The following is a 15750-nucleotide window of genomic DNA, read 5'->3' as shown; positions in this document are numbered from 1 at the left end:
AAAAATAATTTTTTTTCTTTATAAAATGCAGAATCTTTCCTTTTTTTTATAACCACTAACGAATAGTATTGAATTCCTCCAGCCTCTTCCTATTACATTACATGGGATTTTAAATTCATCTGTAATTTTGTTGGTTAACATACCTGGCTTTTTGATAAGCATGTTTTTCCAGATTCTGAAGGCTGAAATTCAAATGACATGATGCCCTGAGATAATGCTCTACATATAAAAGAACACATTTGAAAAAAAAAGAAATCAGATATTATAATTCACTGCATTAGAAGGTATATTTAGTATTTAGTATATATAAACACAGACACATAAACATTCTGCATGCATTTTTCTATTTTCATATTACTAGTAAACTAACCTATCTACTATTACAAACTCAACTTTCAGAAAAAATTTAAAAAAAATTGAAAATGCTCCTTTTCCTCATAAACTGAGTATTCAACATGCATATCTATAAAATTATTCTATGATTATATATTTGATACTAATATGTGAGAGAAAATATTCTCAACTGATACCTAACAATACCCCACAACCTTTTAAGTTTAACTAGCTTATTTATTTATTTATTTATTAAAATTTATAGACCGCCCCACTCCCGCAGGACTCCAGGCGGCAGACAATAAAAACACAATATAACTTAACAAAACAAACAATACAGTAACATTCATCCAGGGGTCAGATTTTATAAACCCCAGGCCTGCTGGAAAAGCCAGGTCTTAAGCAGCTTGCGGAAAACCAACAGGGTGGGAGCGGTCCTAATCTCCGGGGGGAGCTGGTTCCAAGACGTGGGCGCTATCACAGAGAAAGCCCTCCCCCGTGGCCCCGCCAAATGGCATTGCTTGGCCGACGGGACCTGAAGGAGGCCCAGCCTGTGGGATCTAACCGGACGAAGGGAACTATGAGGTAGTAGGCGGTCTCGCAAATAGCCTGGCCCTGAGCCATTTAGAGCTTTAAAGGTAATAACCAACACCTTGAATTGGACCCGGAGACCAATAGGCAACCAGTGCAACTCGCGGAGGATAGGTGTAACGTGGGTGTACTGAGGAACACCCACTATCACTCATGCGGCTGCATTCTGGACCAACTGTAGTCTCCGAATACTTTTCAAGGGTAGCCCCATGTAGAGCGCATTGCAGTAGTCCAGACGTGAGGTGACGAGGGCATGAGTGACTGTAAGGAGAGCCTCCCGGTCCAGGTAGGGTCGCAACTGGTGCAACAGACAAACTTGTGCAAAGGTCCTCCCAGCCACAGCCGTCAAATGATGTTCCAATTTCAGCTGTGGATCAAGGAGGACACCCAAGTTGCGAACCCGCTCCAAAGGGGGTATATTTTCCCCTGCTAGAGTCAACACTTGACAGTTAACATGATCCTTGGGAGGCAACATCCAAAGCCACTCGGTCTTGTCAGGATTGAGCCTGAATCTGTTAACCCCCATCCAGACCCTCACGGCTTCAAGGCAACGGCCCATCACATCAGCCGCTTCACTGAGAGAGCTCGGGGAAGAGATATATAGCTGGGTATCATCAGCATACTGATGAAACCTCACCCCATGCTGTCTGATGATCTCACCCAGCGCTTCATGTAAATGTTAAATAGGAGGGGGGAGAGGACCGACCCCTGCGGCACCCCACATTCAAGGGGCCTCGGGGTTGACCTCTGCCCCCCCACCAGTACCAATTGCGACTGGCCAGACAGGTAGGAGGAGAATCACTGTAAAACGGTGCCTCCCACCCCTCCAAGTCATCGCAAAAGGATACCATGATCGATGGTATCAAAAGCCACTGAGAGGTCTACACAAGATAATAAACAGATAAAATCTTAGTATCAGAACTGACAATTTCAAAAAACCAGGAGAGAAACATTTCAGTTATTTCTCTAACCTCAAGGTGACTATCTTAAAAAAAAAAGATAAAAATCCATTTCATGGTGAAATAACAGGGGTAGAATTCATTATAAATTTAACACAATTTCTTATGGATTAAACAAAGGACTATAATGCCTTTCTCTCTGTCTGCATTGCACCTAAGAGCTACATGTTGAACTTTTGTCATTCTAGCTAACTTTCACCTTTCATTTTACTGTTCCTCCCTTTCCCCCCCCCCACCAATAAGAGGTATATGTATATACATTACTTTCTTTTCTCAGATCTTAAATTCACTTATTTGATGAACATAATCCACAAAAGCTTAAGTAACAATGTCCCGGATAGTCCTTAATGTATCATAAAATACTTTTTTTTTGAACAAGACTAAACATGACCATCGCCTTGGCTCCTATGTGATGACACTATTTTATTTTATTGGAGATCCTGATTCTAAATATATTTTCTTTAATTTCTATATGCCTTCTTTTCTCTCTCACTCACTTTTTTAAAAAATATTTTGTTATATTGTTATAAAATATGCAAACTAGATTACAGTGACAATAGTAACTGAGACCAGAATTTCTGTCACTGAACAATGTAGTCGTAAAGCTTGACATCACATGACTATATCACTTCGTGATGGCAATTCTGGCAATCTCTGTTACTATAATTAAGTGAATCAGGTGAATCAAGTGGTCATCAGGTGACAATACACCCCAATCTATCCTAATCCCAGTCCCGAGCTTCGGTAAGGTAAGGAACTATCTCCTCTGCCTCCTCTTCAATTCCCCCACCTAGTTATTTATCCCCCTCCATATCTGTCTTTCTGGCCAGCCTGCACAGTGACAGTCTTCAGTGGTAGCAACACTGAAGCGGAGTGAAACAGAGACCCAGGGCCTTCACTAGGTTCAGCTCAACCCCAGCACATTTGCATTTTCTTTTTCTCCAAGTTCATTAATGTCAAATTGTCCAGTTTATCATTTCTGGCTCTTCTGCTGGGATTCAATATGTGGTTGTTGACTTAAAAATCTAAATTTGATATTTACTTCATTCTTCTTGCTGCCTTAAAGAGCAAACAAATAACATAACTAGATCTATAGGAAATATATATGCAATATTCAGATCTCCATTTTCCTTCCAAATATTCTTTCTAAATATAAAGTAGTGCCGAATAATAATCAATACAAAGCGAGAAACAATATCTCTAAGTAATGAATTATAAATGGATATCAACTTTATGTACATCAATGTGCAAATCAATTCAAGCTGGAGCCAAAATTAAAACAAATTCTAAAAATTGATGATTAGTAACTAATGTGAGACCTATAAAGATTGGGATTAAATCGAACAGCTCATGGCAAACCTCAGAAATTCTTATTTTGTCTGGGAATACCTCTGGTTGAAGATAAGGCTCTGTTTACCCTTGGGAATAAAATATATCTAGGAGGATAAGGGGGAACATGTTGTCCTGTTGGTGGACTTGGGGAAACATATGTTATTTAAAATCCTTGAGTAACAAGGCTTGAAATATTTGTTAGGAGTTGCCTTCACTTTGTTGTACTTAGAATTCATTTATTTATTTAGCAAATTTGCAATATATAATTTATTTATTTAGTAAATTGTTTAGCAAAGTTTTTAAAATCTTCTCCTCAAAATAGAACAAGCCAATCTGCATCTTCATAAAATTATAATCTCCTGTCATTACAGATTTGACAGCTCTTGCAACCAGTATCTACCAGTATCTGCCACATGCTCTGGTAGCTGAAAATGTGTCGTAAAACCCATTGAAATCTGTACAGAAGAGTAGTATCTCTAACTTTTGGGAGATAAGCAGGCCTGTTTCTTGCACAAAAAAGACAAAAATATAAAATAATAAAGTAAAATAGACTTAACAAGTAGATAGGCAATCTTTGCAGGAAACTGGGTCCATTGGTACTTTTTATCCCCTACAGAGTATTTCAGCATCAGCGATAATCAAAAGCCCATCATGTTTATTAAATCGTTAATAGAATTCTCCACAAGCTACCTGTAAGCTTTTAATTTTCTCGCTTTTTCCTGTCCCTCCTTTTGGAATCCCAATAATTAACAAGAATAAGCTAAACCCTGGCCTGGATCCTATGAGCCTAGAATATAACACTATAATACTGGAATATGTTAAAAACAAAATGCACTGACACCCTTGAATAGTGTATTGATTCTGAATTCTGAATTCTTCTTTATATTATATATTTATATTAATAAATTCTAACTTACATCTGAGTTCGATAATCAGACAGTTCTGAATAATCCCTTTCATGATAAAACGTTACAGTCTGTGAGGAACAATGGATAAATGCATAAGTAAACTAGACTATAATACCTTCCTCTGAATTTCTAATCAACATATATTAGGAGAAAATTGCATAAAGCATATATGAATTCTTTATTTTATTTTATTTATTTACTTATTTACTTTGTTATTTAGTTTATATGCCACTCATCTCACTATCCAAAGTGACTCTTTGGATTCTTGTTGGTTTAAGGCAAGCAAAATATAAAACTTGATTAATAAATAAAATATAGATAACAAGTTACATGAGCTATATCAAATATATAATTTATATGTGCTTCAACTCAGTATGTCTTCTCCAACAGATATAGAATTGTATCTTATCTGACTATTATTTTAAAATTAAATATTGATTTTTGAAATGAGTCACAGCAGAACAGACCTTTCTGATCTTGACTGATCTTGAAAAGGCTAGGACAGATTCTTGTGCACACGTGCAAATAGCCTCATGTAACACGTATTGTCTGAATGCAATCACTAAGTGCAGGATTCAAAGGCTGCACTTGAATTTTTATTTTTTTAAATGCATTACTGGTCTTATAGAGTGATCTGCAAATATTCTTAAAATATTTTATTGTTTTAATCTGTGGACTTTTGACCACTGACTTTTGTATTGAAGTGTTTAGCTATAGATGGAAAATATTTTATGGATTTATTTTGCAATCTTGAAGTGTAGGTTATCTTTTCCGTGTCTGATATTTCCTGCACATTTTTCTCCACCTGAGTTAAGTCATAATTCCTTCCATTGTTGGGTTTCAGTTGTCTGTTTTATCTGATTGCTCTCTGTTTTTATTTTCTGAGAGTTTTTTTGTTTTAAGGTTAAACTGAAGATATGTTAACTTATATTTTCAAAGTTGTTTTTAATTTCCTTGTGGTTTAAAATCATTGTAGTTTGAATTAGTTGCAACATAGCATACATTTCCTCCTGGAAAGTATTTGTTTTTTCTTGATATGTTCTTTCTGCAGATCTCTGAGGTTCCATGATAGCCAAAAATCAAAGTTTCCCTTTCTCTGCAAACATCTTTAGAGTCACAGTTCAATAGGTATTTATAATCCAGGAAGGTTAATTTTTTTCCCCTAAGGTTTATAATTCTTGCCTTGTAGATAGCCCAAAATGTTTTCTTTGTTGCAGCTGTTCTCTATTTAGTTAAGACATTGAAAGTCACAAAAACAGATTATCTTTTTCTGGGCTTACTGCCAATTCCTGTATTAGAGCAACTACAGTTGTATATTTTTACCCACCACAAGATGTCAGTACCAGTTCATTTTTCAGTTTTCAAAACAAACAATTACTTTCTTCTGTTTTCATCAATAATTTTTTGAAAAGAAAATCTTAACAAATTCCACCCATTTCAAACTTATTCAGATTTAAGTCTTATATTAATTTCATTTCAATATATTTCTGTCCCCCATAAAAGTTTAATTTGCTGCTTCCTTCTGTGGGAGGATGGGGCAAGAGTCTCCTTCTTTCTCACTTTTGAGGAATTTTTGTTTCTTGGGTTTTTTTCCCCCAGGAAATCAATTATCAAACAGAAGAGAAAATTGATATTCTTACCCAGTTCCAAACACGTTGTTTATAATCAAGCTTAAATTAGTGCTTTTTGGCTTTGGCTGCTTGTAGCTTGCGCTAGACTCTGGAGTGAAGGCTATTTCTTCTTCTGGTTTCTGCAGGGCTTTCCCCAAACAACCGGATTGACTGCTGTCTCTCTGTGGTTGGCGGGGCTCCCTTCCTTCTTTGTTGCCTCTCTGGGGTGACTTTAGGCCCATTTAGGGTCCCCTAACAGGGAAAAAATCAGCTGTATGGTGTGGAGCCCCGCAATCCGTAGGCTGCTGCACTACTGTGCAAAACCGGAAGCGGGAAAAATATTCGACAAAATGGATTATAGCGCTGTGAGGAGAACAACAAGAACTTGAGAGACAAAAAATGATAGGAGAAATTAAAGAAGAAAGAAAGAAAAAGATTTTCAATGAACAGGGAGGGGTGAAACCCTCTCAAAAAAAATCATCTTACTGGATTTGTCTCTTGTACTTACAACAACATCTATATTCTACAGGACTATGAGAAGACTTTTTGGTCCAGCGGAGCATACAGATTAAGAAAGATGTTTCACAAAAAAAAAGCTAAATCTAGAATTAAGAAATTAGATGATGGGATTTATCAGATGCAATATCTAAAGATTAAACAGTTGTTTGAATATGGTTTAAAAATAGAAAAATTCTGGATATAAATGTATTTTAGTTTAAGAGGGTTGGGCCCCTCAAGTAACATAGTATTTTTTTATCATATAAGAAATATAACAATGTTGGGATAGTTTATATGAGGGAAATGTTTTATACACTTAAGTGTAATTAATCTTGAGAAAATCTCAATTGATAAAAATATTCTGAATAGACTCAAAAGATTAGATGATTGGATTTATTAGATGGAATATTTAAAGATTAAACATTTGTTTGAATATGATTAAAAAATAGAAAAATTCTGGATATAAGTGTATCTTAGCTTAAGAGGGACATGTTTCTCAAGTAGTATACTATTTCCTTCTTTTTTTCTTTCTTTTTTGTTGCTTTTTTTAAGATATGAGAAATGTAAAATTGCTGGGTTTGCTTGTATGAGGAAAAGACTTAAATATATAAATGTAATTAACTCTGAAAAAATCTTAACTGGAAGAATGTTTTGAACATTGCAGGGAAAACAAATCTAAATAAGAACTTTGAAAACAGGATCTATGATGAGATAATTAAGATGATCAATTACAAAAGAAGCTTTATATTGATGTGGTTGTTAAATATTAGAAAAATATTTATATTCAATTGTTATCTATCAAAATACTAAGAAATGTACTAATTCAAGGTTGGTAAAAGAGAAAATTATTGGAGAGAAAAATCAAAGAAAGCTACTATGTGGATTATGGAATTATAGAAATTAATTGCTATTGATTGTTTTTAAATATAAACCCAGACAATATGCTGTTTACCATATATTAACTTATATGCAGAGCACATCATGAGAAAGGCAGGGCTAGATGAATTAAAAGTTGGAATTAAGATTGCAGGGAGAAATATCAACAACCTAAGATATGCAGATGATACCATTCTAATGGCAGAAAGTGAAGAGGAACTAAAGAGCCTCTTGATGCAGGTGAAGGAGAGTGCAAATTAAGAAAACCAAGATCGTGGCATTCGGCCCTCTCAATTCCTGGCAAATAGATGGGGAAGAAATGGAGGTAGTGACAGATTTTATTTTCCTGGGCTCCAAGATCACCGCAGATGGGGACTGCAGCCAAGAAATTAAAAGACGTTTGCTCCTGGGGAGGAAAGCTATGGCAAATCTAGACAGCATACTAAAAAGCAGAGACATCACCCTGCCAACAAAAGTGCATATAGTCAAGGCCATGGTTTTTCCAGTTGCAATGTAGCAATGTATGGTTGTGAAAGTTGAACCATAAGGAAGGCTAAGTGCCAAAGAATTGAGGCCTTTGAACTATGGTGCTGGAGAAGACTCCTGCGAGTCCTCAAGACTGCAAGGTGACTGGAGAAGAGCCTAATGCTGGGAAAGATTGAGGGCAATAGAAGAAAGGGATGACAGAGAATAAGGTGGCTGGATGGAGTCACTGAAGCAGTAGGAGTGAGCTTAAATGGACTCCAGAAGATGGTAGAGGACACGAAGACCTGGAGGAACCTTGTCCATGGGGTTGCGATGGGTCGGACACGACTTTGCAACTAATAACAACAACACAAGGTGACTATGTTAAAAAATCAATAAAATATATTAAAAAATATTTTATGGAATAAAGCATAGCATATTTAATATCTATGTGATATTACATACCATATCATTATATGCTGTTTAATAAGCAACCTTTACAGAGTTCCTTGTTTGTATTTTTTTCTAAATTCTAATGTCTGGCTTTCTTTCTAGTTTACTGTATTTCTGATTGCATAATGTGATCTGCACAAAATTTTCTAATAAAGTTAAACAAAAGATTAAGTTTGAATGGAAGATGGGAATTTCAGGAAAAAATATAGGAAACATAAATGCCCCTTTAGTCAGTCTGGTTCATATAAGAACAGTAACAAAAAGTAGAAAATAATTATACTGTATATAGAAAGAAAGCTGACTAACCTTATTTTTAGTGCAGATTCCACGAGCTATTTCATAATTGATAAGGTCTTTAGTCTTCAACAGTTCTGGCCTGTAAATTTCAACATCCACTGATAAACCATTATTTTCTAAAAATACTATCTGACCCCAAAATGTCACTTTGTCTCCCATGTCTACATAACGAATACCGAGATTCAAATTTTGTTCAAATGATATATATGGGCAAACGTCGTTCAATTTTGATGCAGCACTAAGCACTTCCAATTTCAATGGATATACCTGGCGGCTTATATTTGTGCCATTGATTGTCATTAAATATATATCTGCAGAAGGATTAAAAAAGAATATAAACTTTTTATCATTACTTTCCCAAGCAGTAAGCTTTATAACATCTGTCACTTCAAATTTGAAGAAAAACAGAGCATTATTTTTCAGCTTTATTATGGCATTTCCACTGTAATCTGGAAAAGAAAAAGAATACCATGTTAAGTACATTTCTAGACAAATAAAATTATTTCATATAAAATATTAATATCTTGATACTGTAATTTCAAATATATTCAAACTAGAATAAGCATTACTGTGTAGGAACTTACTGTTCAGTAAACATTCATGATTTTGATAAACATAATGTCGTTTAGTCTATCTACAGTTACTCCAAATAAATCTCATTATTCTTACTTATTTCATTTCCCACTTTCTTTTTAAAAAAACTCATGGTAACATATTCAATTCTTTTGATTGTCATAAGTCTTGGAGGCATACTAAGTTGACAAAAGTTTCATTGGCCACTTTACACAATAATTTTCTCAGCTGAAAATAGGGTCATTTTGGTTTTTCAGCTTTTAGTACTTCACACATTTATTTTTAATATAAAGATAACTATTTTATTCAGTGATACTATCAGAATATAGTTCTCATTTGAATGCCAGATAGTCACAAAAAAATTGCTGTCTGACGTGTCTCTCTACTCTGACAAAAGTCTGATACCATGCCAGAATAAATCTCTTGTCTTTATCCTGTCTCACTTTATTATTCTGCCTAAATTACATCATTTTACTCTGCTAATTGAAAGACCAGATTTAGCTTCCCCAGTGAATTCTAGGAGATTAAAGTTCCATAGAAGATCATCCCCTCTCCTTCCTTTCTATCACAGTTGCTGAAACATCTGGAATTCTGGAAGCCATCTGTTAAATAGGGGCTTACATTCTTCGTCATCCAGCCAGATTTCAATTCAGTTCTCTTCACTCTTCCACGGCCAAGCCAACCAATGGTTCTCTCTTGGTCCCTTTATTCACCATACAGCTGCAGCAGCCCCCACTCACTCATAATCACCTTCTCAGCTCTCTTCTCCTTAGGGCCATACAGCTCTCTTATTGACTAAGTACTTCAAACAATCTCCTGTGACAACTGCACTGCACTTTTCACACAATTTAAAATTTTGTTATTACAGTATTCATTACATCTCTAAAAAGTTTGAGACTTTGCTGTTTGAAGGGTGATCAGTTCCATTTTATATTTCTATTAAAACACAGAATACTTAACCAATAATAATTTGATGAATTGCAGATCCTTCAGACACTGCTGAAAATTTGTTTTTTGTACCAGATTCATGAAGATAACCATAGTGTCTATGGTTTTTGTAAGTATAGAAAACTGTGTCATCATCCCACAATACCATGGATGTTAATACTGAAAGTGTGACTTCCATATGAATGGCACCAACAGTGGGCAAACCTAGGGTAAAGTCTCTCAGGATCCATTCAGCTGTATCTTCTTTATAGGCAGCTAGGTATAATATCTTTTTGCTTGTACAGCCAGTGCATTCTAGCAATATTGCAATTGTAGCAGAAAGTGAGTCATAGCAAGCAGATACTATTAATAGATTAACAGTTCTTTGTAATTTTAATTTTTCTCTTAACAGTCCTACAGCTATCAATGGATGAAATTCATTCTCAGGATATCCAAGAAAAACTTCATCTTCTGACCATATAATTATTTCACTTAATTTTCTCTCCTGAAGGAAAACAAAATTATGAAAATAATATTCCAAACTCTACAAAATAACAATAAAATCGAAGATTGCAATGTTTATAAAATATTCATTAAAATTAACAGTATCATGAATTAATATATTTGCAACTTATACAAGGGCAATCAAAACCAGAGAAAAACAGTATAACCTCCCTGTCAGAATCCAGTTACAGTATATTTCATTTCTATCTATCTTCTCTGATATAAAACCAATTCTTACTCTCTCCTGGATTCTGTCATACTACTAAGGGGGAGGGGGTATGCATGGGTTTTTTTATTACTTTCACTTCCTCTGTTCACTACAAAGTAAACCTTTGTTGATTTGCTTCGGATCTGTTAACCATAACAATGTAGCCATTTGCCTTTCATCCTATGTCCCTTTAAACTTCTCTCTGCTATCTCTCCTGGAGTTGACACCTAGAAATCTGCCGGTTTGAATCGCCCGGAAGAACTGCGGGATGGGGAGCTGCTTAGAGACATTTAAAAACATTGAATTGTAAGGGGATCCCTCAGATCCTGTCTATCATGCCAGCTATCAGTTTCTTTTAATAAAAGTTCCTGTTGGAAGAGACCGTTTCTAAGAATTCTGCTTTCTTAAAATGTGGATTGAAATGGGTCCTTACACTCACCTAACTCAAACATCCATGTCAATGAATTACTGTTCTAATAAGAAAAGGCATTTCCCTAATCGAGAAAATGTAGTCACGTTATCTTCATTATAACATGTTTGTTTAGATTTTTGTTCTATGTATCTTTAGTTCTATATATCTGCATTTTGGTTCTACGTAACTATCTTGTTCTCTTTTATCTTCAATTTACATTGTTATATAACAATCTGTGTTGTTATATAGATTAATTATTTCATACTAGAACAGGTACACCAAGCAATGAGAATATTTTAATAAAAAGAAATCCATATGTAATAGCATATAAACTCTTACACAGAGAGAACCACAAATGTGAACCAAGCAGACCATGAGAAGAAAAGCAATTTTATATTAGCATAATTGTAATTTTCCTTTTTTAAAAATTCTGGCATCAGTACATTCACAAGTCTGGCCAGCTGTATGTTCAGAAGGTAATCAAACCGCAATTTTAGTAGAACATCACTTTTACAAATATGAATTATTTGTTTTGAACTAATTTTCAATAGCTTCAGTTAATAACTTTTCATATCAGTAAATCTGAACTCCAGTCTATCATGGATGAACCATGGCCATCTACAGTAAACTGTATATATTTTTTGCATTAAATACAGGTACTAAAACAGATTCTCTTGCAAATACTTGTCAAGATTTCAATATATTATTTTATTATTATTCAAAGTACTGATCAGACCACCCAAATCTATACTACTACATTCTGGGCAGTATACCTACAGTAAGCACTTTCATTAGGGACTAAAAATAATTCTCAAATTATATACATACTAAATAATAATTCTCAAGAAGGACAAAATATTACTATATTCTAGCCATTGACCAAGCTAAGATAAGTGCTTGAACAAGTAGAAAACTAAATCTACCTTTCCTGATCAGTAATTATAACTTGCACAATGAAAATCTCACAGGTTGCCCTTGCCAGAGAAATCTATTCAATATCCTGTACATTTGTTCCAATTTAGTACATTATGATGTAATAAATGTAGGAATGCTGCACATTCAGCCTAATCTCATTTACTCTAGTCATTAGAATATGTAACTCTCCCTCTCATGCATTTCTTTCCATTACATCTTTTCTGTGGTTCTATACAGAGAGAGCTTTCCCTTGAAGACCTGAAAACTAATATATTAATGAAAGATAAGGTTGAAGGCTGGCATAAGACAGTTGGCCTATATCATAAAGGGTTAATAATAACAACAACAACAACAATAATAAAAAGTTGGAAGGGACCTTGGAGGTCATCGAGTCCAACCCCCTGCTCAGGCAGGAAACCCTATACCATTTCGGACAAATGGCTGTCCAATCTCTTCTTAAAAACTTACAGTGTTTTTGATGTAACAATCTTGAAGTTCCTATGTGAAAAGATGCTGGGGAGAATGCAAAAGGCTCAAAGAAGCCAATGCTAGATCCCATATCAGAAATCAGATGATTGCCAGACTATTGTATAAGAGTATGAGAATGTAAGCTAGTTTGGATCAAATGAGATTGTACTTTGAAAAGATAAAAGACTTGGACTATGGGCATCAAGTCAGACAATTTTGTCGCACTGCTGTACTCCAGACACCTACCCACTCTTATCAGCTGACAATCACTTAGATATGAGTCAGCAGTGTGCTGCAGCTGTCAAAAAAGCCAATGAAATCCTAAACTGCGGTAAGAGAGGGGTAGAATTGAGATTACATGAACTATTAGTACCGCTGTATAATAATTTGATAAGACCACACTTGGAACATTGCATCTAGTTTTGGTCACCCCAATATAAAAGAGATGTTGAGATTCTAGAAAGACTGCAAAGAAGAGCAACAAGGATAATTAGACGTCTGGAGGCTAAAACATATGAAGAACAGTTGCAAAAATTGGGTATGTCTAGTCTAATGAAAAGAAAAACTTGGGGAGACAGGATAACAGTGGTCCAATATTTGAGGAGCTATCAGAAAAAGAGCCAACCTACTCTCCAAACCACCAGAAGGCATGACAAGAAACAAGAAACAATGGATGGAAACTAATCAAGAAGAGAGGCAACCTAGAACTAAGAAGAAATTTCCTAACGGTGAAATTATTCTGTTATTTGGATTTTCAGACTGGCCATCTGACAACCTACCTGCATATTTGTAACATTCTTGGGACTTAAATATCTGAATTCCTTGTATTTTTTTTTCTAAATGCCTCTATTAAATTTCTGAATACATATTGTAGTAGGGTTTTTCTGCTTATTTAGAATTGTCTGCATGATGCTAACTTAACATAAACTAATTAAAATAGCATCTCATATGTTAATTATCAGGATATGCCATTATTACAGAGATTATATAAATTGGTGACATTTTTTTAACTGCCTATGCATGTTAAGAAGATGCATATGAGACTCACGTTTAAGATGAATAGCACATTAATCCACAGTGGAGATAAATCCGTAATAAATCTATGGTCTGTTGAGATGGTGTCTTGTTGCAGCTTCTAATTCCTTTCCATACTGCAGGGGTCCCCAGCCTATGGACCGTGGCCCAGTACCGGACTGCAGGCTCTTGGCCAGCGCGTCGTGGAAATCTCTGGCCAGGGCATGCACGTGTAGGCATGCATTTTCCCCCACTCATAATAGCACCCATGACCCTGTTCATGCATATGCATGAGTGCAAATGGGGATGCTAGCATGGTGTGTGTGTGCGTGCCCCGTTTGCGCATGTGCAAATGGGCAGCTAGCATGGAGGGTTGCGCAACCCATTTGTGCATGTGTGAACAGGCACTAGCCACTGCAGGGGTGCACCGCTGTTCACACGTGTACGGTGCCAGCGCATGCCACATGTGTGAACACGTTCACTAGTACTGCGCCAGTAGGCGTGGCCCCATTTGCATGTATGCATGCACGCATGCAGTAATTTGGAAGCTGCTCTCCCCTCCGGGCTGTGAGCCCGGAAAGGTTGAAGAACTCTGCCATAGAGAATGAACTCATATGGTGCCTTCACAATATGAAAGACTTCACTGGGGCAAACCAAAGGTGTTTCAAACAGACCTATTCATCACACATGCAAAGTTGTAGGTTCCCCATCCTCTGTTAAAACATCCGTTTCTAGTTGTTGCTGCTATCTGATGAACAAAAAGAAATAATGTATAATTGTTCCCAAAATGACATAGCCGGACTATTGTATTTAGCAGTCATATGTAGTTGTATCTATTTCCCAGTTTTCTGCTAGAGGTAGCAAACATGGAATCATCTAATCTTATATTAGGTAACAACAAGGCTATGAGGTAAGGTTGGCTGAAATAAAATAATTGATCCAAACTCAACCAATGAATTATTTGTTTTGGTGGACACTTGAACCTGAGTGTCTCAGTCCTGGTCTAACACACCACTATAGCAGCGTTCCCCAATCCCCAGACTGCTGATCAATACCTGTCCATAGCCTGTTAGAAACTGGACAGTGCAAGCAGTTGGCAAGCAAAGCTTCATATGCACATGCATGGGATCTACCGTATATGCCGGCGTACAAGGCGACCCGGCGTATAAGATGACCCCTGTCTTTGTCGCCGAGTCGCATTCCTAGAACGTCATCTTATATGCCGGAAACTACCAGTATTTCCGGCGTATAAGACGACTTGGTGTATAAGACGACCCCCGTCTTTGGCGCCGATTTTAACACTTGCAGAAGTTGCCTTATACGCCGGCATATATGGTAGGTTGAATGGCAAATCCCTCCCAATCTGTGGAAAAATTGTCTTCCACAAAACTGGTCCCTGGTGCCCGAAAGTTTGGGGACCACTGCACTATAGTACAGTTACTGCATAATCACATGATTCTAGTGTACTCAAAATACTTTTTAACTGAAAATGCCAATTAGATATAATATAAAGGTCAAAAGAAAAATATAATAAGAATATCAATGTTATAATCCCAACTTCTGGTATCCTGCAGAGAGAAATGCCTCAAAACACAGATGTTTCTCTGTTGCTTAAATATGTCCAAGTCTTCTTCAGATATTTACTTATAGTATTTAAAGTAATACATGTTATAGTAGACTTAAAGTAATACATGTTAAAAATTGTAGAGCTAGGTAATCTGCACCCTGCTGCCTTTCTACCTAGCTTGCTTGCTGGCTGTCACATAAGCATCCTTGCCGAAGGATGAGGTATGACCACAAACCAGAAGCCAGACCACAGCTGCATCATTAGCCACTTTAAACCCCTCCAATCCATACATGAAGCAAACTGACACCCACCATGAAGATGAGGCACGACCACAAACGCGAAGCCAAACAACAGCAAGGCAGCTCACCATCTCAAATCCCCCTGCAACTCAGACTAACCTGAGCACAATAAAGCCCCCACCCAAACAGAACACTCCCACATCCAATCAGAGCACAGCCAACCCCCCATCCAATCAGAGCAGAGCCAAGCCCCTAACCAATCAGAACACACCTTCCACCCAATCAGAACACAGCCAAGTTCCCACCCAATCAGTTCATACCCCCACTGGCAGTTAAAATAAAGAAACAGCTACGACCACACATTGCTCCTAGAAGCACGAAGCCGAAAACACCAGCCTGAAGATGACGAATGGGACTTCGTCGAAACGTCGCCAAGACACTTCCAATTTTACGCGGGAGAAAACCCGAATAACCAGAGACACACGTGCACGCGCGCGCGCACGCACACACACACACACACACACATATACAAGTAAAAATTTGACTCTTGGGAATTTCCATTTTTTTATTAAAATAATGATCACCAAATTTCTTAAAATTT

The 15750-nt window shown here is 36.5% G+C and overlaps 1 protein-coding gene across 4 annotated transcripts in view; it reads right to left on the bottom strand.

Moving 5' to 3' along the window:
* Positions 1-15750, bottom strand: part of CATSPERE (catsper channel auxiliary subunit epsilon) — a 70216-nt gene that overhangs the window by 22314 nt on the left and 32152 nt on the right. For all 4 annotated transcript variants that reach the window (XM_039369121.1, XM_039369122.1, XM_039369123.1 and 1 more), the window contains exons 11-14: positions 9856-10327; positions 8332-8771; positions 4133-4191; positions 144-219 (exon numbers count right to left, since the gene is read on the bottom strand). In XM_039369121.1, coding sequence (XP_039225055.1) covers positions 144-219; positions 4133-4191; positions 8332-8771; positions 9856-10327 — 1047 coding nt within the window. The remainder of the gene's footprint in view (positions 1-143; positions 220-4132; positions 4192-8331; positions 8772-9855; positions 10328-15750) is intronic.

Source organism: Crotalus tigris, unplaced genomic scaffold, assembly GCF_016545835.1.
Source record: "Crotalus tigris isolate CLP2741 ecotype Arizona unplaced genomic scaffold, ASM1654583v1 scf7180000020974.397596, whole genome shotgun sequence".
NCBI lineage: Eukaryota > Metazoa > Chordata > Lepidosauria > Squamata > Viperidae > Crotalus > Crotalus tigris.
This window is presented reverse-complemented; position numbering and strand designations above follow the sequence as displayed.